The sequence below is a fragment of the Lichenostomus cassidix genome, unplaced genomic scaffold (assembly GCF_008360975.1).
Source record: "Lichenostomus cassidix isolate B80296 unplaced genomic scaffold, HeHo_3.0 HiC_scaffold_43, whole genome shotgun sequence".
NCBI lineage: Eukaryota > Metazoa > Chordata > Aves > Passeriformes > Meliphagidae > Lichenostomus > Lichenostomus cassidix.
In genome coordinates this window covers 1,293,553-1,320,391 of record NW_028147635.1, presented here as the reverse complement: position 1 = coordinate 1,320,391, position 26,839 = coordinate 1,293,553, and the positions used below count along the sequence as shown (strand labels likewise).

The 26,839-nt window shown below is 54.4% G+C and overlaps 1 protein-coding gene and 1 long non-coding RNA gene across 2 annotated transcripts in view; one reads left to right on the top strand and one right to left on the bottom strand.

Annotated features, from left to right (window-relative positions):
- LOC146421086 (uncharacterized) overlaps window positions 1-26,839 on the bottom strand; it is a 453,431-nt gene that overhangs the window by 82,336 nt on the left and 344,256 nt on the right. The gene's annotated exons all lie outside the window — the stretch shown is intronic.
- On the top strand, window positions 14,196-15,610 carry LOC146421102 (uncharacterized). The gene is made up of 2 exons (XM_085047625.1): window positions 14,196-14,343; window positions 14,528-15,610. Exons 1-2 carry the CDS (start codon window positions 14,281-14,283, stop codon window positions 15,608-15,610), a joined length of 1,146 nt encoding a protein of 381 aa, XP_084903751.1. The 5' UTR covers window positions 14,196-14,280.

Genomic DNA, 26,839 nt, shown 5'->3' with positions numbered 1-26,839 from the left:
ACTTGATGAGGAAAAAGTTCCCTCAGGAAGCAGACACGAGCTGCCCCAGTGCTGTGGATGCTGTCAGCACCAGCCTGGGCTGAGGGAAGGTGGATGATGCTTTTGCCATGCATCTCCTCTCCTGCAGGAATTTTCATTTTTCCCAATCACACACCTTGATGAGGTTTCTCACCAGTTCTGTATATTTGGGAGATCACCATGTTCCCAAAGAGCAGATAGTGGGTGTGTTTGGGAGGGAGCTGGGGGCTACCGGGGGATCCAGTGTTGCCATGGGGATCCAGGCACAGCCCAGACAATCCAGGGGCTTCCCAGCAAATCCCGGCACTGCCTGGACGATCCAGCCATGCCCAGACAATCCAGCCCTGCCCAGACGATCCAGCCCTGCCCAGACAATCCACAGCTGCCCAGACGATCCAGCCCTGCCCAGACGATCCAGCCCTGCCCAGACAATCCATAGCTGCCCAGACGATCCAGCCCTGCCCGGACGATCCAGCCCTGCCCAGACGATCCAGCCCTGCCCGGACCATCCCGGCGCTGCCCTCACGACGCCATCCCGCCCCCGCAGCCCTCAGGGCAGGAGGATGAACGGAGGAGCCTGAGGAGAGGGCGGATGGCATGGCCGGAGGCCTTGCTTTCATTTGTCTTTGTTTCCTAACGTGCACACCTGTTTGCAGTGGGAATAAAGGACTTTTCCTCAGTGCACTCTGTCTGCCGGGATGTGCGGCAGCGACGTGGGGCTGGGCTGGCAGCAGGGGGGCACAGCCCGAGCTCCTGGCATTTCGGGCTCCCTGTGGCAGCAAGACACTGCACTAGAACTTATAAATCCATTGAATGAACACCTCAGTAACTAAGCACCACTGCTTTGGGGTGAAGACAAGGCAGGGAATTGATCCCAGGGTGGCTGTGACCCTCCCCAGTTTGCATTCTAATGCAAGCCCAGAGAGCCCAGCCTGTGCAAAGCACTTTGGAACAGAAACAAGCACCTTCTGCCAGCGTCCTGCAGGAAGGCAGCAGTGGCAACAGCAATCTGCCTGAAGCTCAAACTCCCTGAAATGCATGTGTTGTGGACTTTGAGTCCCCATGGGCAGCTGGTGATTTCCACCTAGGCTAACTCAGGCGTAGGCAGAGAGGCGAAGGCACTGGAACTGGAGAACTGTCCTTTCTTAACACAATGCCTTCCTTTCACAGGCCTTGCCTTGGGAAGCCTGTGCTCAGGGGTGCTTTGGAACAGGACTTTTCCTCTTTGGAACCCCTGGAAATCACCAGCAACGCCATGGGCTGCATGGCCAAGAAAGAGGAGAAGGATCTCTCCCCAAGTGTGCCCTAAAAGGGTCTGCAGAAGAATTCTTAGGAAAAGCTGCTGAATACTCCTGGAGCTTTCTAAATATTTCCAAATCAAACTCACCCTGCAGTCAATGATAGCAGAGATGTGCCCTGTGAGTATTAAACCCTGAAGAAAAGTGTTACTCTGTAACCTGTTTAATGTTCAGAGAAGCAAATCCTGTTGCTCTCTCTTAACTGTGTGTTTCCTTCTAAAATACAAACTTGCTATGCTCATTTTGCTTTCAAGTACTGGTGTTACTGCGTCTATTAAGATAAAGTAGGTGCACTAAGAATAAAATATCAGAAAAAAGGAGCTGAAGCCTTAGGCCTCAAGAGCTGACCAAGAGGGAACTTTCTAAGCAAACTAATGCTGCTAACATGGACCAAGCTATATCCAGCAGATAGAATCCTGGAATTCTAGAATATTTTCTGTTAGAAAAGACCTCTGAGCTCATCAAGCCCAACCGTTCACCCAGCACTGTCAGCCCAGCACTAAACCACATCCCTGAAGTGCCAAGGCCTGAACAAGAGGCCTGACTGAGGCCTGAACAACAGGCCTGAGCCAAAGGTGACCTCTTGATGAACCTTCCAACCAAAGGTTATCTTTGTATCCACTCATTACTGAAATATGCATGATCATTAGCACTGTGATAGATGTATCCACTAATTAGTGAAACGTATTGACTTTTCTGTATTTAGAAGCTAAACAAGGCAATGAAATCCAACATCTGGCCTGGTTTGGGGCTGTATGGTCAAAGTCAACTGCCTTGGTTCCTCCTTGAGCCCTGGACAGGCTTTTGGAGAATCCAAGAGGAGAATGAATCCAGATGTTCCTGCACTGGAAGTGCTGTCAGTTTGTTTGTTCAGCACTCTCCCAGCTGGGCTCTCTCCCAGCGAGGTTGGAAGCCTCACCTGTGGGTGGACACAGCTGCAGGAATTGCCAGTGTCCAGAGTGGCTCTGCAGTCCTTGGCTGTGACAGCTTCCCCAGCTGATGTGTGGGGCTGGGTGATGGTAAAGTCTGAGGCTAACTGGTGATGGATCTTTCTAAATCACTACAGGCAATCTTTGGTAGTGATGATTGTGTGCATTGCTGAACTTCTCCTGTTGTGATAATTTGCAAATGATTTTGTACATTGTTGAACTTATATTTTGTAATTCTTTGTACTTTTGCATTATATAAATTACACTGTTCCTTCAGTTGCTGTCTGTGTCTTTGGTGCTGACCCTGACCACTGGCAAAACAGGATCCCCTCCTGCCCAAGTGATCCCTGAGAAGACAAAAACCATCACTCCAAATGTCCCCCCTTCCTCCTTGTTCCTCCACTTTACACATTGAGTGTGATGTCCTATGGTCTGGGATATCCCTGGGGTCAGTTGGGTCACCTGTCCCCCTGTGTCCCCTCCCAACCTCCCCCACACCCCCACCCCCTCCCCAGCATGGCTGGACAAGGAGCAGGAAAGGCCTTGGCTCTGTGCAAGCTCAGCGAGAACAAAACCATCAGTGTGTGATCAACCCTGTGCTCAGCACAGCCCCAAAGCACAGCCCCAGGAAAGCCCTGGGAAGGAAATTCCCTCTGCCCCACCCAAAGCAGCACCCCATGGCCATCCAGCATCACCACGGCTCCACAGGCTCCTTTCTGACCGTGACAATCCCCATCCCAGCAGGGCAAAGGTTGTTGGCCATGGACCCAACCTCAGCAAAGTGTCTCCTGCAGGTTGTCCTGGCATTGGACAGTAGGAAGGGGGCTCTGTGCTGGTTGCCACAGCAACCTCTGTACCAATGATGCCCTATGGTGGTTGCCATGGCACCCGAGCCCAGCAGTGTCTCAGTGCAAGTGTCCCTGGCATCAGTCCCTCCAAGGGGTTTCCATGGCAACTGCCATGACAGGTGACCCAGGTGTGGTGTACCAGTGCTGGTTGCCATGGAAACAGTCCCCAGCACTGACCCTTTCTGTCAGGCTGACCTGGCCTTTGGCCCTGGCACTGGGCTTTGCTGCTGGTTCCGCGGCGCCTGCCCAGCCAGCGCGGCACAGGGCAGGTGGCCATGGCACAAACCCCAGCCATGGATCCCCTGTGGCTCTGGGCAGTGACACCAGCCCTGAGCAATGGGCTGCTGCTGTGGGCTCAGTGAAGTGGCCATGGCAACAGCCCCTTGCAATGGCCCAGGGCAGGTTGGCATGAGAATCCAGCATCACAGCTGGCCCAGGGCAGGGCTGCAGTGCCCTTCCCAGCAGCCTGTCTGCACACAAGCACTTCCAGGGCTCTCTCTGCATTTCCCTTCCCCTCACTCTTGGCTCACTCACACACCTCCCAACAATCCCCTTGGCGCTTTGAGCTGCAAGGAGTTCAAAGCTTGTCTGTCCTTCAGCACTTGGTCTAATTCTGCCTTCACTGAACCCTGGATTTGTGTTTATTGCAGAACTTCTTGTGTGTCAAAAATATTTCTTGCAGGGTTCTGCCTTGGGGAAGAGGAACCTCTTTAGTGGCAGCTTGGGTTTGACACAAAATTGAGGAGAGTGTCTCTTTTCAGCGGGGAAACTAAGGCGCTTGAGATTGCTTCAAACAAACAAACAAACAAAAAAAAAAAAAAGTCCCCTTAGCCTGAGTGCAGCCAGTTCTCCAAGGAAAGCAGGTCCCAGGTGAGAGAGGAGAGACAGGATGTGTGTTTAAGGAATGTGGAGCAAGGTTGTCCACACTGTGCCAGACCTCAAGGCACAGCTTCTCTGACCAGGCCAGACCTCCTTAGGGGAGACCCTAGATCAATGTCAGTCACTGAATGCTGCCATCACCTCTTCTCTAAAGGGAAAAATAAACCCTTTAAACTAGGAATACCAATATATTAGGATCTCTTTGAAATATTTCTCCATAACTATAGAAATAGACTTCCTAATGAACAGCATTAGACCAGAGGGAAATCAAGGCAGAGCCATGGTTTTGTAGGAGTCTGGATCAGCCCAAGGCTTTGTGTGCCAAGGCAGAGCCAGGCAGGACGCAGAGCTGTCAGGGAAGGAAGGGCCAGCGAGGTGGGGCAGCCGGGGGATGACGACAGCCTGCAGGGACAGAGGCACAGGGCATGGACAGCATGGGACAGCCTGGGCTGGAGAGGGCAGAGGGATGTGCAGAAGCTGCAAGGCCCTGACAGAGCCAACTTGTGCAGCACTTTGGCCATGGCTGCTGTCCCTGGCCCTGAGGCCAGCAGGACATAAGTGACCCTTGCAGCCCTGGGGCCTCATGGCCTCCTTGTCCCTGCCCAGCAGCCTGGCAGGGGCCACCCCATGGTCCTGCCCTTGGCATTGCACATCCCCACATCCCAGTGCCCTGGGAAGAACCCTGAGCAATGAGGGAGGGACAGGATCTGCCTTGCCAGGGGCTGGGGCTCAGGGCTTGGCCCTTTGTATTCCTGAAACACATCCAGGTTTGCTCAGCATCAGAGACACATTTGCCTTGCTTGTCCCCACCTGCCATCATTGCTTGCAGTGTTCTGCTCCAACTGCAACCTGGGGACACTTTCTCAGTTGTGTCTGTCAGTGGAACTCATTAACACTACAAGACACTTCAGTATTTCAACATCACTTTGTTTTGTTGAGAAGGTTTTTGCACACACCCTGAGGGACTGAGTCTGATGCAAACAGCACCAAAGCCCCACAAGGGTCATTCAAGTCCCTGTGCTGTTGCTGTGCTGCTGAGCTGGGCTGGGCTCCTGGCACAGAGGAGCTCCTGGCAAGCGGCAGCGCTGCAGAGAGACAGCTCTGCCCAGGAGCAGCTCCTGTGCACAGCCCAGCAGGGCTGGGGCACTGCCAGGCCATCTCAGGGACACCAGCAGGGCACACCCAGAGCTCACAGGTGCTCAGCATTGGCAGGGGCTGTGCCATGGCCCAGAGGGGGCTGTGTCATAGCCATGGGCACCTCTGGGGCTGTGTCAGAGAGCCACAGAGCAGCTGTGATGTCAGAAAAGAGCTGTGTGACATCACAGATTTGGTTGTGCGAGGTCATGGAGAAGCTATGGCATCATAGAAGGGACTGTGTGACATCATAGGAAAGGCTGTGATATCACAGTGTGGCTGTATGACATCCCAGGTTGGCTGTGAGGTCACAGATTGCTGTGACATCACAGAATGGGTTGAGACATCCCAGTGCAGGCTGTGACATCATAGGGCAGGATGTAATGTCACATGGTGATGATGTCGCATCATAAAGCAGGCTGTGACACAGAGTAGGTTGTGACACCACAAAGAGGGCTGTGCAGTTGCAGAGCAGACTCTGCCATTATAGAGGATGGCTCTGTCTTACATCAGAGAGCAGGAAGTGACATCACAATTTGGCTTTGTGACATCATGGAGCAGGCTGTGTAATGTCACAGAGAAGGCTGTGACATCACAGATTGGGTTGTGACATCACAGGGCTATTGGGTGATGTCATAGAGGGTTTTTTGACATCACAGAGCAGGCTGTGACATCACAGAATGATGGTGTGGCACCCGAGGGCAGGTTGTGTGACATTGCAGTATCAACTGTGACATCATAGAGAGGGCTGTGACATCACAGGGTAGCTGTGTGAGGTCACTGGAGAGGTCACTCTGCCCCAGCCCCCCTCACAGTTCCCCCAGACAAGTCCAAAGCTGCTCGTGCACAGCAGGATCCCCTGTCCCCCCAGGTCCCCCCTGCCCCCCAGTACCACAGCCTCCCCCAGAGGATGTTCCACGAGATCAAGCCCAAGAGCCTGACATGTGCACAGGGGGGACGGGGCCCTGGGGGGTGGGACAGGAGGACAGGGACCCCCTGGAAGTGTCCCTGTATCCCCCAGGGCTCCTTCACCCTCTTATGAATGAGGGCTTGAGAGCACTTAAAAAATCCCCAGCAAGGGTTCAGCAAAAACCAGATTTAATATTAAGCAACAGCACAGCGAAGTTTCTTGGCAAGAGTCACTCTGCTCCTGACTGGACAGTTCAGGCACACCAAGGGAAAAAAGCAACAAGAGAAATAAAGAAAATCACGTCAATCAAACCAGAAATGAACCAGGAAGTGTGCGTGTGTGTGCGTGTGTGTGTGACCAAAGGACAGTGAGGGCAAGGATAAAAGGAATATGGCCGAAAAGCTTAACAGCCCTCAAACTTAACAGAACTTAACTTCTACCTTAACCTTAACTTACACCTTAAACTCAACGACTTAGCAAAAGAACAACCCTGAGCAGCATTTCACTTAGCTCATACCTTATGACTGAACCTCACTTTCAGGCCTAACTCACTCAGATATCCAAGGCACTTCATCACCTCCCAGAGCAGCATTTCTCCCCCATTTCCAGAGCACAGGCACACGTGTGTGCACACAGACAGACAGAGGCAGTGCCAGGGAGCTGTCAGAAATTGCCCTGGAGGGCAGGGAAATGCTCACTGCGGATGCTTTTGCATCTCCCCAGCAGGCGAAGGGTTGAGCCTGGAGGAGTGGGGGGATCGGCCCAGGGTCCCTCGTTGTTCGGGGATGCCCCGAGTGCAGCAAACGGGAGAGTTCCCGGCTCGGAGAGGCCCCACTCAGAGGGAGCTCACTGCTCCAGGAGAGCTCCAAGGGGCTCCTTTTGGAGCCCTGTTGATAGGGCCCCAAGAGATGGGCTTTAGTCACAGCAATGTTCCATCCTGGCTGCACTTCGCATCAACAGCTTTCTCTGACACTGTGAGAACAGGGATGTTGTGCCACTGAGGGAAGAAAAACAGTTCCCAAGGCTGCTCCTAAAGAAAGCAGGAGCTGGTTGGACAGCAGCAGTGCCTGGGAGCAGACAGTGTTTGTGATCAGCTGCAGAGGAGCTGAGCCCAGGGGCTGTTGGCCAAGGCTGAGGCCTAACGAGCATTTCTCAGATCGCAGGGCAGCCTGAGAAGGGGAGGGAGGAATGCACCACCCCAGGGCCCCATGGAACTAAGGAGACCATTGTGACACTGTGGGGCCTTGTGGGACCGAGGGACCATTGTGACACTGCTGAGCCTCATGGAATCATGGAGACCACTGTGACATTGCAGGGCCTCATGGAACCAAGGGGACCGTAGAGACTGTGTGTGGCTCCATGGAACCAAGGGACCATTGTGACACCACAGGGCCTCATGGAGACCATTATGACACTTTGGGACATCTGGAACCAAGGGACCATTGTGATACTGCAGGGCTTGTGGAACCAAGGGGCAATTTGACACTGCTGGGCCTCATGGAAGCAAAGGGGCCACTGTGACCCTACAGGACCTCATCAAACCAAGAGGCCACTGGGACACTGCAGCACCTTATAGAACCACGAGTCCATTGTGACACTGCAGAACCACAGGAGGCCATTGTGACACTGTGAGACCCTGTGGAGCCAAAGGTGCATTGTGACATTGCAAGGCCTCATGGAACCATGGAGAGACCATTAAGAAATTTCAAAGCCTCATGGAACCAAGGGGACATTGTCACACAGCAGGACTGCATGGAACCAAAGCTCCATGGTGACACAGAGTGGCCTCATGGAATCAATGGTTTATTGTGACACTGTGGAACCAAAGAAGACCATTGTGACACTGCGAACCCCCGTGAAACCAAGGGAACATTGTGACACTACAGGGCCCCATAAAACCAAGGAAACATGGCACAGGTCTGGCTGGTTTGGCCTCCCTTGGGCCACCTGACTGTTCCAGCCGACCTTGACATGTTGAGAGTCACTTCTCATCTGCCGCTGAAACACTGGGGCTCTCTGCCTTCCTTCCTGTGGAAAAGAACTGTCCTTCTCCTCCAGGCACCCATGGCCAGAACTGGGATTTCACCATCACATTTCCTTCTATCCAGGGATTGTTCCCATAGGAATATTGCCTTGTATTCAGAGTCCACAATCAACTGTAATTCCTTTCAAAGATCTCATTGAGATAGTTTTTTGGGGCCTTACATCTGCACTCACCATTCCACAGCCCACATCCCACTGCTCCCAGGAGAGCCACAAGCATCCTGTGAGGCCACAGAGCCCTATTCCCAGGGCATGGGAGTCAGGGCTTGGCTGTCCTGCTTGGCACAGCCCAGGCAGGACTTTCACAGCCACATTCCACAGTTCATTTCCCACCTGGACCCGGTGGTGCCTCTGCATTCTGCTTCCTCAGCCCCAGGGATGTTCTCCTTGTCTGCTCATTGCCCCCACAGTCTCTTGGCAGGGATGGCCTCAGTGGGGGCTGCTGACATCCTCAGCAGCTTGGAGGTTGCTGCTGAATTTTACCTCTCCCGAGGCTTGTTCAGCCTTCAGATCTTCAGGAATTCAGTGCTGAAGGGCTCATTAGCATTCAAAATAGCTTTGCCAGGCTCGGGGCCAGCAGAGAGGCCGGGCAGGGCTGGCCATTGCTGGGAACAGGCCCTGAGCCCCGCAGCAGGATGGAGCTGGGGCACAGCCAAACTCACCTGCAAACCTGGGCTGAGCAGCCAGGGCTGGCAACGGCTGGGGACAGAGGCTGTGGCTGACAAATGTCCTGGGCTCCCTCCCTCCTCTGTCCATGCCACCATGGGGACAGAGTCTGGGCTGACAAATGTCCTGGGCTCCCTCCCTGCTCTGTCCGTGCCACCAAGGGCACAGAGCAGCCTCCTCTCTCAGCCACTTGCCTGTTTTCCATCCCTTCCCCAGGCCCTGGCTCTGCCCCACAAGCCCTGGGCTCAGTCCTCCCCCTGCACGCTCACACAGGCTGAGATGGACACTGATGGGTTTCTCTGCCAGCTTCTCTCAGCCCAGCCCAGCTCCCTCCAAGCTCTCCCAGCTGCCCTGAGCTCTCTGCAGCACCAAGGGGCTCTCCCCAGCACAGCCCAGCCAGCTCTGGCCCCACAGCCCTGCTCAGGCCAGGCTGCTCTGGGCAGTGGCCCCACGGCCTCAGCCCCTCTCCAGGGCACAGCAGCAGCTGCAGCTCCCAGAGGACTCAGTCCCACCGATGGGGGAATGTGCCTGGCCAAAGGAAAAGGAGTCTCCCTGTGTCCCCTGCTCTCCTGGCCAGGAGATCCTGAGAGCTCTGCAGCCCCTTCTGCCATCCCATCTCCCCAGGCCAACATAACAGCCTTATGGCCCTCAAGAGCTGTTCTTGCTCTGTTCACTCCTGATATGATGAGGATAGTACAAAAATAACAAAAACATTGTTAAAGGTTCATTTATTTCACTTAAATACAATGTGAGACTCCTCATTTAAATGAAGTCTCTGGTTTACAAAAGATGAAGTGATAATTAAATTGCAGAGAATGAATAATACTAATGCTTTAAAGACAACACTGTCAGAAGCAGAAAAAATATAAATGAGGAGAGACTTGGCCTTGTCATGATGTGCACCAGGACCCAGTGACAGAGGAAAGCAGGTAGTCTGGGATAGTTGAAAAGCATCCAGAAATCAGTCCTCTGAGAGCTTTCTTGAGCTCCTGGTTCCTCAGGCTGGAGATGAAGGGGTTCAGTGCTGGAGGCACCACCGAATACAGAACTGATACCACCAGATCCAGGGATGAGGAGAGATGGAAGGAGGGCTTCAGGTAGGCAAACATGGCAGTGCTGATAACCAGGGAGACCACGGCCAGGTGAGGGAGGCATGTGGAAAAGGCTTTGTGCTGTCCCTGCTCAGAGGGGATCCTCAGCCCAGCCCTGAACATCTGCACATAGGAGAAAACAATGAACACAAAACAGCCACAAGTTATCCAAGCAGTAATGACCATGAGCCAAAGTTCCCTGAGGCTGGAGTGTGAACAGGAGAGCTTGAGGATCTGGGGCACTTCACAGAAGAACTGGCCCAGGGCATTGCCCTGGCACAGGGGCAGGGAAAATGTATTGGCTCTGTGCAGCAGAGCAGTGAGAAAGCCACTGGCCCAGGCAGCTGCTGCCATGTGGGCACAAGCTCTGCTGCCCAGGAGGGTCCCACAGTGCAGGAGTTTGCAGATGGACCCAGAGCAGTCATAACACATGATGGTGAGGGCATAATACTCTGCTGAAATGAAAAAACCAAAAATAAATAGTTGAGCAGCACATCCTGCATAGGAGATGTCCCTGGTGTCCCAGAGGGAATTGTGCACTGTCCCACTGGGACTCATCCACCCGTGTTCCTCCTCTGGGAAAACCTTCATCCAGGTCCCTGCCTGAGCTCCACTTTTGCTGTCTGAGTGTGCCATGAGCAGCCAGGCCTGTGCGTGGGGCTCTCGAGGAGCCATCCCTGCCCTGCTGCCCTGGGATTGTGGCCATGGGGCAGAGGGACAAGGCTGAATATTCAGGATTTGTCAGGGGAATCCCTCCTAATGCAGAAAGGCTTGGTAGCATTTTCACTCACAGTTCCACAGGATAGCAGGAGGGAGTTTTAAGGAATGTTTTCCTACCCACACATCATTCCTGGTTCTCCAAGGTAAGAAATCCCCAGCATTTCTGCTGTACTCAGAGTTTGACACTGAGAGATGTGAGAGGCAAAGGGATTCCCTGTGGCTCAGGGCAAGGTGGGCTTGTGGATGGGCTTGTTCCCAGCTGTCCTGGGTTTGCACCTTTGGCTGCAATCAGAGCACAATCACACTTCCCTGTCACCCTGGGAAGAAACCAGACCCTGCTGAGAGCAGAGGGATCACTGAATGTCTCACCCTCTCCAAAGGTCTCTCAGCAAGGTCTCAGCCCCTCCTTCTGCCAAGGACACTCACTGTTCCCTTGGCAAACCCAACAGCATTTCCTCACTTGTGGCATCTCTGCACTTCCCTGTGGGGCATTCAGGGAACTCTGAGAGGCTCTGGCAGAGATTTGCACCCAGGAGGGAAGCTCAGAGCTTGGAAGGACACAGCAAGGAGATCCCCAGGTGTGCTCATGATGGCATCTCAGGGAGGGAGGCTCAGCTCCTTCCCCTTTCCCATGGACTGCTTTGCCCACAGCCCCACAGGTCACAGGGAAGCTTGGACACCCCATTCCCATGGACACAGCTGCCTGGGAGGAATCCCAAGGGCAGTGCCTGCCTCAGCTGCTGCAAAGCCCAGAGCCTCCCTGAGAGCACCAGATAACAGTGACAGTATCAGAGGAATGCAGAAACAAGAGAAGATGTTGTGGTGCTGTGCCTGAGAGGGCAGGGCAGGGACAGCCTGGCACTCAGGACAGTGTTCCCTGTCCCCAGCTGTGCACGGCACCTCCCACACACCAACAGTGCCCTCCTGCCCACAGCACTGCTCTGTTCAGCTCCCTCTCCTTCCCTCATCATCTCCCTGTGCTGCACATGTTCCTCCTGAGAGGAGCCTTGTCCCTGTCAGCGCTCACAGAGCCCATCCCACCCTCTGTGCACTCGCCCGGCCCTACAGAAACCTGCCTGTCTGCAGGGCCCTGCCTGGGGGAGGCTCTGTGTGCAGGTGGGCAAGGGCAGCTGGCAAGAGCCCTGCTGGGCCCTGCAAAGGTGCTGCTGCTGCTGTCCATGGGCTGAGCAGTGGCTGAAGGCCCTTGAGGAGGCTCCCAGCAGACACACTGAGCACCCAAAGGTACAGAGCAGGAGTTATTGTTCTTTGTGTCTGCAACCCTCGGCCCGGGAGCATCGCCCCCCCGGGACATCCCACAGGTGAGCGGGCAGGGGGAGCTTGGCCCAAATATCTTGGGCGATGCCTGGGGTTGTTTTTGGGAGGGAGGGATTTTTGGACCTCGTAGGACTGCAGAACCTAACCCCAAATACACTTGTAGGCTGCCCGGTAGGGGTTTTTTTCGGGGGGGGAAGGGGGCAGATTTTTGAATCTTGCAGGACCCTAAATGTGAGTTGCAAATGCCCCTTGGAGGGCTATGGGGGAGTCCCCAGCACGTGGGATTTTTTGGGGGACCCCAGTGGCGTCTGCTGGGACGGATGGGATGGGATGGGATGGGATGGGATGGGATGGGATGGGATGGGATGGGATGAGGCCTGGGAAGGGTTGGATGTGGATTGGGGTGTGGGATGAAGTCTGGGGGAGGGGGATGGGTGGGATGGGGCCTGGGATGAGGCAGCCGAAGGTTGGGGGTGATGAAGCCGGGGGGACCCCACTCCTTAGGGGCTTGCGGGGTATCCGGCAGCTGTGAGGGAGTTTTGGGGTACCCCTGATCCTTCGGGGGTGGCACTGGCAGCGGGGGACACGTGGCTCCGGCACCTCTGGACCCCACCTGCGCCCCCCCTCGCCCCCAGCGCCCCCGGGAGCGGAATTTGGGGAGGGGGGAGGTGGGGGGCGCCCAGGCCGGGCCCCCCTTGCTGTCCCGGCAACTGGGGGCCGAGTGCGGGGGGAGCCCCGCGGGCATTGCCCGGCCCTGCCCGGCACGGCTGATGCCGCCCGCCCGCGCTGCGCACTGCTCCGGACTGGTGCTGCCAGTGCCGCGCGGGGCGGGGCCGCTTTGGGGACCCCCCAGGGCAGAGCGCTTTGGGCTGCTTTGGGGCTCTGGGCACCTGCAAAACCGGCGCTGGGCACGGCAAGAGCGTGTGGGGGCAGCTGGGGCCCTACTGGTGGCACTGGTGGCGCTGGGAGTCCCCCCGGCCGCGGGGTGAGCGGGGGGCGCGGTGAGAAGGGGGGCTGGGAGCCCATATGGAGCGAAATGGGGATTGGGACCCCTAGAGTGGGCAGGAGGGGCCTGGAACCCCCAAAACCTATCATAGGGGAGGGGATTGGGATTGAGGGAATGATGGTGCAAGGGCAGAAGAGCAAGGGAAAAGAGGGTGCTGGGACCCCCAAAGAGAGCGGGAGGGGGATGGGACACCCAAATGGAGTTGGGAGGGGTCTGTGGATTGGGAGAAGGATGGGAAAGGGGAGGAGAGGAGAGGGAAAGGTGGGGTTGGCACGGAAGCAGGGCAGTTCCATGGGGGTCCAGCCCTGTCCCCCAGCACTGGATCCCCTGAGCAATTCCCTGGGCTCTGGGGGAGGTGGATCTGCACTGGGGGTCCCCAAGAACCCTGTCCATCCCTGGGGCTGATCGGGGGGTTCCCCCCACCCAGCAGCCAGTGCTGCAGCAGCCGTGGGGCAGAGGAGGGAGGGGAATGGAGTTCTGGGGTGGGAGCAGAGGAGGAGCAGCAGGAGGAAGAGAAGGGAGAGAAAAGGAGGGGCAGGAAAAGGAGAAGCAGCAGAACTATGAGCTTTCATCACCCACTGTTTCTGCAGCACCCCTGGCTCTGGGATCATTGCCCCCACTGCATTCCACAGGTGACCACAGAGGGGTAGCTCACCCCAAAGCTACCGGGGGGTCTCTGGGAAGGGTTTTCTTTTTAGAGGGGTTTTTGGAACTTGCAGATTCTGGAACTGAGCGCCAGATATCTTTGCATGTCCCTGGCAGGGTTTTTTTGGGCCAGAGGTATGTTTGGAACTTGCAGGACTCCAAAGCTGAGCCATAAATACACCTTTGGTGGAATATTGGGTGGTCTATGTGGGAATTTCCTGATATTGCCACGAGAGGCCATTGGTTTTGGGGATCCCTGGGAGAGCATAGGGGGGTGGAAAGCAGGACTCCCAGAGTGAAGAGAGCAGAGAGGGGCAACACTGGAGCTGGGGGACCCCTGGCAGCCTGGAGGGGTGGGGGAGGCTGGAGATGAGGCAGGGCTGGGACACTGTGACACTGAAAGAGTTGATGGGGAGAGAGGGAAGCCCCAAGTGCCTGGAGTGGGGGGAGCCTGAAGAGGGGGACCCTGGGAGCCCTTGGAGCCAAAGCACAGTCAGGGAAGAAGGGACCCCTGGGAGCACCGAAACCCCACAGAATCCCTAAGCAGGACCCAGGAGAAGGGGGATCCCCAGGACCCATGGGAGCCCCAGCAGCTTCGAGAATGGGGAACCCCAGAAACCCAAAGAGAGGAGACTGGAAAGGGAGAACTCCTGGGAGGCTTTTTCTGAACTCATTCTTATTTTAGGAGGATTTTACAGACAAAAAACACCCAGTGACTAGTTATAGAGATAGCCTTGGGCAGGAGGAACCCCCAACCCAAGGCACTCACAACTTTTTTTTACCCAAACGAGGATTTCCGATTCCCAAAACTTGGCCAGATGGAGGAGGAGGCTGTGAGGAAGAGGAAGATGCCCCAGGACAGCCAGGCAGGTGAGGAGGAAGTCACTGCCCCTTTCCTGCTCTCTTCTCCTCCATCTCCCAGCCCAGCATCACCCCTGGCTGCAGGACAACCCTGCTGCTGACTCTGTCCTGGTAGGGATGGACTGGGGGATCTCCTTCCCCTTCCCTCTGGCATGGAGGCAAATCCCAAATCCTCTCCTTGTCCTTCCTTCCCCAGACAACGAGCTGAGGAGAGAGATCAGGGAGGACAAGTCCTTACAGCAGAAGCTCATGGAAGAGGCCATTTTGAGCAGCTCCATGACCCAGGAACCCAACCAGGAGGAAAAGCCCCAGAGATGCTGCACAAGGAGGGGCTGCAAACCCAGCCCTGGGTGCTCTGAAGGGCAAAGTCCCACTCTGTGCCAGCAAGTTTGCAAGAGCTTCAGACAGAGTTCGGAGCTGGAGATTCCTGAGAAGCTTCATGAGACTGAGAAGCCCTACGAGTGTGGGGAATGTGGGAAGAGCTTCAGGCGGAGCTCCACCCTGATCCATCACAAGAAGATCCACACCGGGGAGAGACCCTATGAGTGTGGGGAATGTGGGAAGAGGTTTCACACCAGCTCCCATCTCCTCAGTCATCAGCGGATTCACACAGACGAGAGGCCCTTCCGCTGCCCTGAGTGCAGGAAAGGCTTTAAACATAACTCCCACCTCATCACCCACCGGCGCATCCACACTGGGGAGAAACCCTATGAGTGTGGGGAATGTGGGAAGAGCTTCAGCCAGAGCTCCAGCCTGATCTGCCACCAGAGGATCCACACTGGGGAGAGACCCTATGAGTGTTCTGAGTGTGGGAAGAGGTTTCAGAGCAGCTCCAATCTCCTCCTGCACCAGCGGATTCACACAGAGGAGAGGCCCTTCCGCTGCCCTGAGTGCAAGAAGGGCTTCAAGCACAACTGCCACCTCGTCACCCACCAGATGATCCACACTGGGGAGAGGCCCTATGAGTGTTTCGAGTGTGGGAAGAGGTTTCCAACCAGCTCAGAACTCCTCAGTCATCAGCGGATTCACACAGACGAGAGGCCATTCCGCTGCCTTGACTGCAGGAAAAGCTTCAAACAGAACTCCCACCTCATCACCCACCGGCGTGTCCACACTGGGGAGAGACCATACGAGTGTGGGGAGTGTGGGAAGAGCTTCAGCCAGAGCTCCACCCTGATCTGCCACCAGAGGATCCACACCGGGGAGAGGCCTTATGAGTGTCCCGAGTGTGGGAAGAGCTTCTCCAGGAGCTCTCACTTGACCAGACACAGACGGAGGCACCAGTAAGGGAAGCCCTGCGAGTGCCCCGAGTGGGGGAAGAGCTTCATGCACTGCTCCATATTCATCCAACATCGGAGGACCCTCGTTGGGAAGAGCCCTGGTGACCCACACTGCCAGTGACCCAGTGCTGTGGTTTGACCCTGGCCAAATGCCAGGCACCTACAAAATCTGCTTTCTCTTCTCTTCCCTTTCTTCTTCTCTCTTCTCTCTTCTCTTCTCCTTCTCTTTCTGCAGGTGTGCAAAGGAGAGAGGAAAAAAAAAACCCTAACACACACACACACACACACAGGGCTCATGAGTTGAGATAATGACCTGGGCAGGATGCAGTGAAGGGTAAAACAGGCTGAGAACTTAAAAGTTGCAAAGTGATTTATTGGTAACCTAACCCTAAACAGAATCAGAGGAGGCAAATGAGAACTAAAGATAAGCTCTTAATACACTGTTTCTCTGCTCACCCCCCTTCCCTCTTTCCCACCAATAGCACAGGGGGTTGTGGCGGGCAGGGTATGGGTTTTTTTGGTCAGTCCATGACCAAAATTTCTTCTGCTGTTCAGGGAGAGGAGTCCTCTACTTAGCCATGGGTCCCTCCCACTGGAGACAGTCCTCTGCAAACTTCTTTGCCGTGGATCCAATCTCTCAAGCAGCAGCCACTGGAATCTGCTGCCCCATGAGTTCTTGTCCACAGGGTTCAGAGCTCTGAGCCCAGGCCAGGCTGTTTCCATCCCAAGGAACAAGGCCTTTCCCTGCACTGGGACTCCCACTGGATCACAGCTTCCTCCAGGCATCCACCTGCTCCTCTAGCGTGAGCACCTCCCCACAGGCTGTGGGTGGATCTCTGCACCCCTCGTGGACCCCATGGGCTGCAGGGGGACAACCTGCTTCACCATGGTCCTCACCACAGCCAGCAGAGGATTTCCAGCTCTAGTGCCTGGAACACCTCCTCCCCCACCTTCTCCACTGACCTTGGTGTCTCCATGTTGTTTTCCCTCACATATTCTCACCTCCTCCCCATCCTCTGTCTAAAAAGAAGTGCTTGCTCACATTGTTTTGATTTCTTCTTAAATATGATATCCCAGAGGTGTAACCAACATCTCTAATTGGCCCAGACTTGGCCAGCAGCATGTCCATCATCTTCAGAGCCATCAGAGATTGGCTCTGCTGGACATGGTGAAAACTTCTAGAACATTCATGCAGGACACACAGGAGCCATTTTTGTGCCCCACCCCACCCACTAGCAAAAACTGGGCTAAGCAAAACCGACTCATGAGCACAGGGGTGAGTTTTCTCCCAACCCTTCAGCCACTTCTTCAGGCCTACCACAACAGCTTTTGAAGGCTTTGAGTTTCCCCTAGATGCTAAAGATAGCTTGCTGATGTTTTGCGCTGAGCAAAACTAATATACTCAGGTTGGGAAGGCACCTGGCTGGTGGCTTCCATGTCCTCCTGATTCCCTGTGGCCACCTGGACAAACACAGGGGCAGGAACATCCATGGGGACTCAGACTGACATCTGAAATTCATTGGGAAGAGCTGATTTATTAATGTTACACCCTGAAAATTGTTACCTGCTGTGTAATTGTTTCTTCTGGTGGCATCAAGAAATGATGGATGATTTTGGAGTTCTTTTCCAACCTAAATAATTTCCTTCTTCACCTTGTCAGAACAACCAAAGCTGAGGTAAAATAAAGAAATTAAACAAAGAGATCTAAAGCTGCACCATTTTACTGTAGGTTTGGGGGTGAATGTTGGGTTCAGGGGAATATTCATGAGGATTTGGATTTTCTGAGGCTGCTCAGGCTGGAGGACAGGACAACAGTCTCATAGTTGTGCTGGCAGAATGTGTCCACCTGAGCCCATGTGTTCTCCAGGAATTCCAGTTTTCTGTCGCAGTCCCTGGCCTGGGTCTCCCCATGTGGGGTGTGCCCCCCAAAGTGCCCAAATCACTGCTGAAGTGCCCAAGCTGCTCCCAGCTGTGGATGTTCCTGTCTACCAGCCTCTCCTGGTCAGTGTCATGGGGGGTAGGAGTGGGTTTAGGGAATCCTGGGGGGATTGGGAGGGGCTTTTGTAGCTTTTGGGGGCATTTGTGGTGCTGAGAGGGAGTTTGGCAGGCTCTGTGAGAGAGGTTTGGGGTCCTGGCAGGGCTGTGTGACTTGGAGAGAATTTGGGTGGGTGTAGGGGGAGATGGGAATGGGGTTATGGTGGCTCTTGGGCCCATTTATATTGCAGGGAGTGGTTTGTGTGACACCTCCCATCCCAGTGTCACCCCCTTTTCCCTCCCCACAGGGCTCCTGACCCAGCTCCTGCTCCCCCACGAGGGAATTTGGGGAGGGGGCAGAGGGGGTGCACAGCCCCTGCCAGGGGATGACCCTGAGCCAGCGCCCTTTGTTTAGCACCAACCTGGGCTTGGGGCTGCAGGAGGAAGAGGCCGATGGGAAGCAGATCCTGCAGGTGGGACAGTGCTTGGGGTCAGGGCAAGGTCCTGCCCTGCACACCTGGCTCAGGTGTGACACTGCCCCGGGAAGGGAGCGGGACATTCCCATCCCCACGGATCAGGGCTGTGAGCAGCACTTGGAGCACAGACATGGAAATACTGGGAGGAACTGGGAGCACACTGAGGGTGTCAATTATCCCCACCACCACCTTTCCAGGGCAGCCCTGGATCTGAGAAATGCTCCTTAGGCCTCAGCCTTGGCCAACAGCCCCTGGGCTCAGCTCCTCTGCAGCTGATCACAAACACTGTCTGCTCCCAGGCACTGCTGCTGTCCAACCAGCTCCTGCTTTCTTTAGGAGCAGCCTTGGGAACTGTTTTTCTTCCCTCAGTGGCACAACATCCCTGTTCTCACAGTGTCAGAGAAAGCTGTTGATGCGAAGTGCAGCCAGGATGGAACATTGCTGTGACTAAAGCCCATCTCTTGGGGCCCTATCAACAGGGCTCCAAAAGGAGCCCCTTGGAGCTCTCCTGGAGCAGTGAGCTCCCTCTGAGTGGGGCCTCTCCGAGCCGGGAACTCTCCCGTTTGCTGCACTCGGGGCATCCCCGAACAACGAGGGACCCTGGGCCGATCCCCCCACTCCTCCAGGCTCAACCCTTCGCCTGCTGGGGAGATGCAAAAGCATCCGCAGTGAGCATTTCCCTGCCCTCCAGGGCAATTTCTGACAGCTCCCTGGCACTGCCTCTTTCTGTCTGTGTGCACACATGTGTGCCTGTGCTCTGGAAATGGGGGAGAAATGCTGCTCTGGGAGGTGTTGAAGTGCCTTGGATATCTGAGTGAGTTAGGCCTGTAAGTGAGGTTCAGTCATAAGGTATGAGCTAAGTGAAATGCTGCTATGGGTTGTTGTTTTCCTAAGTTTTTACATTTAGGGTATAAGTTCAGGTTAAGCTAGAAGTTAAGTTCTGTTAAGTTTGAGGGCTTTTAGGCCATATTCCTTTTATCCTTGCCCTCCCTGTTCTTTTGTCACACACACACACACACACACACACACACACACACACACACACACACAGACACAGTGCCAATTCTCAGGTCATTTCTGGTTTGATTGACTGGATTTCCTTGCTTTCGTTGTTACTTTCTTCCCTTGGTGTGCCTGAACTGTCCAGTCAGGAGCAGAGTGACTCTTGCCAAGGAACTTTGTTGTGCTGTCGCGTAATATTAAATCTGGTTTTTGCTGATCCCTTGCTGGGGATTTTTTAAGTGCTCTCAAGCCCTCGTTTTTAAGAGGGTGAAGGAGCCCTGGGCCAGGCTCTCGCCCTAGGGGACACAGGGACACTGCCGGGGGGGTTCCCTGTCCCCCTGTCCCACCCCCCAGTGCCCTGTCCCTTCTGTCCCCATGTCAGGCTCTGGGGGTCGATCTGGTGGAACATCCTCTTGGGGAGGCTGTGGCACTGGGGGGCAGGGGGGACCTGGGGGGACAGGGGACCCTGCTGTGCACGAGCAGAGTTGGACTTGTCTGGGGGAACTGTGAGGGGGGCTGGGGCAGAGTGACTTCCCCAGTGACCTCACACAGCCACCTTGGGATGTCACAGCCCACTCTGTGATGTCACAGCCTTCTCTGTAATGTCACACAGCCTTTTTTATGATCACATAAAGCTTCCCTGGGGTGTTATAGCCCATTCTGTAATGTCATAGCCTGCATTATGATGTCACACAGATGTTCCATGATGCCACGGCCCCACTTGTGATGTCACATAACCACCCTGTAGTGTCTTACAGACCACTCTGTGACCGCACAGCCTGCTGTATGATTTCATTCAGCTACACTGTGATGTCACAGCCTGCTTTTTGATTACACACAACCAGTCAGTGATGCCACAGCCCATTTTGTGATGTCACATATCACACCCTGCTCTGGGATGTCACAGCCTGCTCTGTGGTGTCACAAGCCAGTCAGTAATGTCACACGGCCCACTCTGTGATGCCCTACAGCCACTCAATGATGTTACACAGCTCACTCTGTTACTGCACAGCCTGCTCTGATGTCATACAGCAACCCTGTGATATCACAGCCTGCCCTGTGATGTCACACAGTCCCCTCTGTGATCCTTTAGCTGCTTGATGACCTCACACAACCAATTCTGTGATGTCATAGCCCAATCTGTGACCTCACACAACCCAGTCTGTGATGTCACACAGCTCCTTTCTGACATCACAGCTGCTCTGTGGCTCTCTGACACAGCCCCAGAGGTGCCCATGGCTATGACACAGCCCCCTCTGGGCCATGGCACAGCCCCTGCCAATGCTGAGCACCTGTGAGCTCTGGGTGTGCCCTGCTCATGTCCCTGAGATGGCCTGGCAGTGCCCCAGCCCTGCTGGGCTGTGCACAGGAGCTGCTCCTGGGCAGAGCTGTCTCTCTGCAGCGCTGCCGCTTGCCAGGAGCTCCTCTGTGCCAGGAGCCCAGCCCAGCTCAGCAGCACAGCAACAGCACAGGGACTGGAATGACCCTCGTGGGGCTTTGGTGCTGTTTGCATCAGACTCAGTGCCTCGGAGTGTGTGCAAAAAACTTCTCAAGTATTCAAAGTGAGATGGAAACATTGAGGTTCCTTGTAGTTTAAATGGGTTCCACTAACAGACCCAACTGAGAAAGTGTCCCCAGGTTACAGTTAGAGCAGAACACTGCAGGCAGTGATGGCAGGTGGGGACAAGCAAGACAAAGGTGTCTCTGATGCTGAGCAAACCTGGATGTGTTTCAGGAATCCAAAGGGCCAAGCCCTGAGCCCCAGCCCCTGGCAAGGCAGATCCTGTCCCTCCTTCATTGCTCAGGGCTCTTCCCGGGTCTCTGGGATGTGGGGATGTGCAATGCCAAGGGCAGGACCATGGGGTGGCCCCTGCCAGGCTGCTGGGCAGGGACAAGGAGGCCATGAGGCCCCAGGGCTGCAAGGGTCACTTATGTCCTGCTGGCCTCAGGGCCAGGGACAGCAGCCATGGCCAAAGTGCTGCACAAGTTGGCTCTGTCAGTGCCTTGCAGCTTCTGCACATCCCTCTGCCCTCTCCAGCCCAGGCTGTCCTACGCTGTCCATGCCCTGTGCCTCTGTCCCTGCAGGCTGTCGTCATCCCCCAGCTGCCCCACCTCACTGGCCCCTTCCTTCCCTGACAGCTCTGCGTCCTGCCTGGCTCTGCCTTGGCACACAAAGCCTTGGGCTGATCCAGGCTCCTAACAAACCATGGCTCTGCCTTGATTTCCCTCTGGTCTAATGCTGTTCATTAGGAAGATTTTTTTTTTAGTTATGGAGGAATATTTCAAGGAGCTTCTAATAAATATGCATTCCTAGTTTAAAGGGTGTATTTTTCCCTTTAGAGAAGTGGTGATTGCAGCATTCAGTGACTGACATTGATCCAGGGTCTCCCCTAAGGAGGTCTGGCCTGGTCAGAGGAGCTGAGCCTTGAGGTCTAGCACAGTGTGGACAACCTTGCTCAACATTCCCTAAACACATCCTGTCTCTCCTCTCTCACCTGGGACCTGCTTTCCTTGGAGAACTGGCTGCACTCAGGCTAAGGGGAGTTCTCTTTTCTTTTTCTTTTTTTTTCTTTTTTCTTTTTTGTGTTTGTTTGAAGCAATCTCAAGATCCTAAGTTTCCCCACTGAAAAGAGACACTCTCCTCAATTGTTTGCCAAGCCCAAGCTGCCACTAAAGAGGTTCCTCTTCCCCAAGGCAGAACCCTGCAAGAAATGTTTTAGACACACAAGAAGTTCTACAATAAACCCTAATCCAGGGTTCAGTGAAGGCAGAATTAGACCAAGTGCTGAAGGACAGACAAGCTTTGAGGTCCTTGCAGCTCAAAGCACCCAGGGGCTTGTTGAGAGGTGTGTGAGTGAGCCAAGAGTGAGGGGAAGGGAAATGCAGAGAGCCCTGGAAGTGCTTGTGTGCAGACAGGCTGCTGGGAAGGGCACTGCAGCCCTGCCCTGGGCCAGCTGTGATGCTGGATTCTCATCCCAACCTGCTCTGGGCCATTGCAAGGGGCTGTTGCCATGGCCACTTCATTGAGCCCACGGCAGCAGCCCATTGCTCAGGGCTGGTGTCACTGCCCAGAGCCACAGGGGATCCATGGCTGGGGTTTGTGCCATGGCCACCTGCCCTGTGCCGCGCTGGCTGGGCAGGCGCCGCGGAACCAGCAGCAAAGCCCAGTGCCAGGGCCAAAGGCCAGGTCAGCCTGACAGAAAGGGTCAGTGCTGGGGACTGTTTCCATGGCAACCAGCACTGGGACACCACACCTGCGTCACCTGTCATGGCATTGCCATGGAAACCTCTTGGAGGGACTGATGCCAGGGACACTTGCCCTGAGACACTGCTGGGCTCGGGTGCCATGGCAACCACCATAGGGCATCATTGGAACAGAGGTTGCCATGGCAACCAGCACAGAGCCCCCTTCCTACTGTCCAATGCCAGGACAACCTGCAGGAGACACTTTGCTGAGGTTGGGTCCATGGCCAACAACCTTTGCCCTGCTGGGATGGGGATTGTCACAGTCAGAAAGGAGCCTGTGGAGCCGTGGTGATGCTGGATGGCCATGGGGTGCTGCTTTGGGTGGGGCAGAGGGAATTTCCTTCCCAGGGCTTTCCTGGGGCTGTGCTTTGGGGCTGTGCTGAGCACAGGGTTGATCACACACAGATGGTTTTGTTCTCGCTGAGCTTGCACAGAGCCAAGGCCTTTCCTGCCCCTTGTCCAGCCATGCTGGGGAGGGGCTGGGGGTGTGGGGGAGGTTGGGAGGGGACACAGGGGGACAGGTGACCCAACTGACCCCAGGGATATCCCAGACCACAGGACATCACACTCACTGTATAAAGTGGGGGAACAAGGAGGAAGAGGGGACATTTGGAGTGATGGTTTTTGTCTTCCCAGGGAACACTTGGGCAGGAGGGGATCCGGTTTTGCCGGTGGTCAGGGCCAGCACCAAAGGCACAGACAGCAACTGAAGGAATTGTGTAATTTATATAAATGCAAAACTGTAAAGAATTACAAAACTATAAGTTCAACAATGTACAAAATCATTTGCAAATTATCACAACAGGAGAAGCTCAGTAATGCACACAGTCATCACTACCAAAGATTGCCTGAAGGGATTTAGAAAGATCCATCACCAGTTACCCTCGGACTTTACCATCACCCAGCCCCACACATCAGCTGGGGAAGCTGTCACAGCCAAGGACTGCAGAGCCACTCTGGACACTGGGAATTCCTGCAGCTGTGTCCAGCCACAGGTGAGGCTTCCAACCTCGCTGGGAGAGAGCCCAGCTTGGAGAGTGCTGAACAAACAAACTGACAGCACTTCCAGTGCAGGAACATCTGGATTCATTCTCCTCTTGGATTCTCCCAAAGCCTGTCCAGGGCTCAAGGAGGAACCAAGGGAGTTGACTTTGACCATACAGCCCCAAACCAGGCCAGATGTTGGATTTCATGGCCTTGTTTAGCTTCTAAATACAGAAAAGTCAATACATGTTTCACTAATTAGTGGATACATCTATCACAGTGCTAATGATCATGCATATTTCAGTAATGAGTAGATACAAAGATAACCTTTTGTTGGAAGGTTCATCAAGAGGTCACCTTTGGCTCAGGCCTGTTGTTCAGGCCTCAGTAAGGCCTCTTGTTCAGGCCTTGGCACTTCAGGGATGTGGTTTAGTGCTGGGCTGACAGTGCTGGGTGAACGGCTGGGCTTGATGAGCTCAGAGGTCTTTTCCAACAGAAAATATTCTAGAATTCCAGGATTCTATCTGCTGGATTTAGCTTGGTCCATGTTAGCAGCATTAGTTTGCTCAGAAAGTTCCCTCTTGGTCAGCTCTTGAGGCCTAAGGCTTCAGCTCCTTTATTCTGATATTTTATTCTTAGTGCACCTACTTGATCTTAATAGACGCAGTAACATCAGTACTTGAAAGCAAAATGAGCATAGCAAGTTTGTATTTTAGAAGGAAACACACAGTTAAGAGAGAACAACAGGATTTGCTCCTCTGAACATTAAACAGGTTACAGAGTAACACTTTTCTTCAGGGTTTAATACTCACAGGGCACATCTCTGCTCTCATTGACTGCAGGGTGAGTTTGATTTGGAAATATTTAGAAAGCTCCAGGAGTATTCAGCAGCTTTTCCTAGGAATTCTCCTGCAGACCCTTTTAGGGCACACTTGAGGAGAGATCCTTCTTCTCTTTCTTGGCCATGCGGCCCATGGCATTGCTGGTGATCTCCAGGGGTTCCAAAGAGGAAAAGTCCTGTTCCAAGGCACCCCTGAGCACAGGCTTCCCAAGGCAAGGCCTGCAAAAGGAAGGCATTGTGTTAAGAAAGGACAGTTCTCCAGTTCCAGTGCCTTCGTCTCTCTGCCTAAGCCTGAGTTAGCCTAGGTGGAAATCACCAGCTGCCCATGGGGACTCAAAGTCCACAGCACATGCATTTCAGGGAGTTTTAGCTTCAGGCAGATTCCTGTTGCCACTGCTGCCTTCCTGCAGGACGCTGGCAGAAGGTGCTTGTTTCTGTTCCAAAGTGCTTTGCACAGGCTGGGCTCTCTGGGCTTGCATTAGAATGCAAACTGGGGAGGGTCACAGCCACCCTGGGATCAATTCCCTGCCTTGTCTTCACCCCAAAGCGGTGGTGCTTAGTCACTGAGGTGTTCATTCAATGGATTTATAAGTTCTAGTGCAGCGTCTTGCTGCCACAGGGAGCCTGAAATGCCAGGAGCTCGGGCTGTGCCCCCCAGCTGCCAGCCCAGCCCCACGTCGCTGCCGCACATCCCGGCAGACAGAGTGCACTGAGGAAAAGTCCTTTATTCCCACTGCAAACAGGTGTGGACGTTAGGAAACAAAGACAAATGAATGCAAGGCCTCCGGCCATGCCATCCGCCCTCTCCTCAGGCTCCTCCGTTCATCCTCCTGCCCTGAGGGCTGCGGGGGCGGGATGGCGTGGTGAGGGCAGCGCCGGGATGGTCCGGGCAGGGCTGGATCGTCCGGGCAGGGCTGGATCGTCTGGGCAGCTCTGGATCGTCTGGGCAGGGCTGGATCGTCTGGGCAGGGCTGCATCGTCTGGGCAGGGCTGGATAGTCCGGGCAGTGCCAGGATTTGTTGGGAAGCCCCTGGATTGTCTGGGCTGTGCCTGGATCCCCATGGCAACACTGGATCCCCCAGTAGCCCCCAGCTCCCTCCCAAACACACCCACTATCTGCTCTTTGGGAACATGATGATCTCCCAAATACACAGAACTGGTGAGAAACCTCATCAAGGAGTGTGATTGGGAAAAATGAAAATTCCTGCAGGAGAGGAGATGCATGGCAAAAGCATCATCCACCTTCCCTCAGCCCAGGCTGGGGCTGACAGCATCCACAGCACTGGGGCAGCTCGTGTCTGCTTCCTGAGGGAACTTTTTCCTCATCAAGTCAGATGAGGAATTTTTTCCTGATCAAGTCAGATGAGGAAGGAGAGGGCATTCCAGAACTCATTTCAGTGCTCCAGCTGAAATGTCTATTGAACTAAAGTGTGTATGGTGCCACTGGTCTGGTTTTGTGGAGTTCCCTTGTATACACTGGGCGACCACAAAAGAAAAAGAAAAAAAAAGTATTTAACAGATATCCTGCTTTTTTCAGTGACTGTTTCTTCTTGCAAAATCATTAAACTTTATTTCGAAGACTCAGCAAACTGTTTTTGTCACCTGCAGAGAGACCTAGAGGAAAGGAGACTGCTGCCCTGCTGTGGGAAAAATCCAAACATACAGTGGCAAAATATGGCCGTGAAGAACCCTGATAAACAGGGGAGAGCAGCATGTTTGGGAATGTTCTCATTTCCTTCTCCACGTGCCTCTGCCTGGGTGCTGCTTCAGGGATCCCCTGCTTGGTGCAATGATGAACATAAATTCACTCTTGATATTTCAGCCCCGGTTTTGTGTTTGTCCCTGCAAGCTACAGAGATATGATGTAAAAAGGAATAATTGACATAAATCTAAACTGCTTGAGCCACTTCTGTGGCACTTCATTTGCTTCTCTGTTCCACCCCTATGTTCAGGAATCTTTACTGGCCACCTGCCTTACACGACTTACACCTTCCACACCAACCAAGTGCTCCAGAGAAACCGAGCAGAGAGGTTGCTGCCAGCCAGGCCCCAGCAGAGTCAGGACATTGCCACGACACCAAATCAGCAGAGGAATTGAAGCCCAGAGTAATAAAGGCAGCCTGGCTGGTGCTTGGCTTCACTCCAGTTTGTCACAGCTGATTGGAAGGATGCCTCAGCCAAGAGCTCCAGGCAAGGCAGGGGGTTCAAAAGGAGGAGCAGAGACTGAACAGGGTGCTCTGCTTCATCTGCAAAACCTCTGGTGACGTGGAGGACATTCAGATTATAAATACAGGAGCTCCTGTTGGCCACAGGAAACTGGGCATATGGACCAGGCAGAGAAATGCACGGGAATGAAGGATGGCAGCTGTGAGGTGCTCAGCACCCACCTCAGTGGGCTGCAGCTGCCCTTGGCCTGAGCTTGGGAGGATCTTCCCTTTTCCTTTGGAACTCCCTGGCAAACACGGAGCCTTTCAGCCCACAGCAGTCCCCTCTGTGGGAGCACCAAGAGATTCACAGCCTCGCCAGGCTGGGTTGCCACCCTATGTGCTGCAGCTCCTGCCAGGCCTGCTCAGGGAGCACAGGCAGCTCTGCACACATCTATCTCCTGGGAATTGCTCACTTGGGAGGGAGCAGCAGCCAGAGACTGCAAAGACAAAGCAAGCATCTGCTTTGCTATCAACCCCAATGCCAGGCAGTGTCCTGCATGGCACGT

Excerpts from the sequence above, each read along its gene's own strand:
- LOC146421102 (XM_085047625.1), top strand. The coding sequence starts at position 14,281 with ATGGAGGAGGAGGCTGTGAGGAAGAGGAAGATGCCCCAGGACAGCCAG. Across the intron at positions 14,344-14,527 it reads GCCAGGCAGGTGAGGAGGAA|CTGAGGAGAGAGATCAGGGA; the intron begins GTCACTGCCCCT and ends CCAGACAACGAG.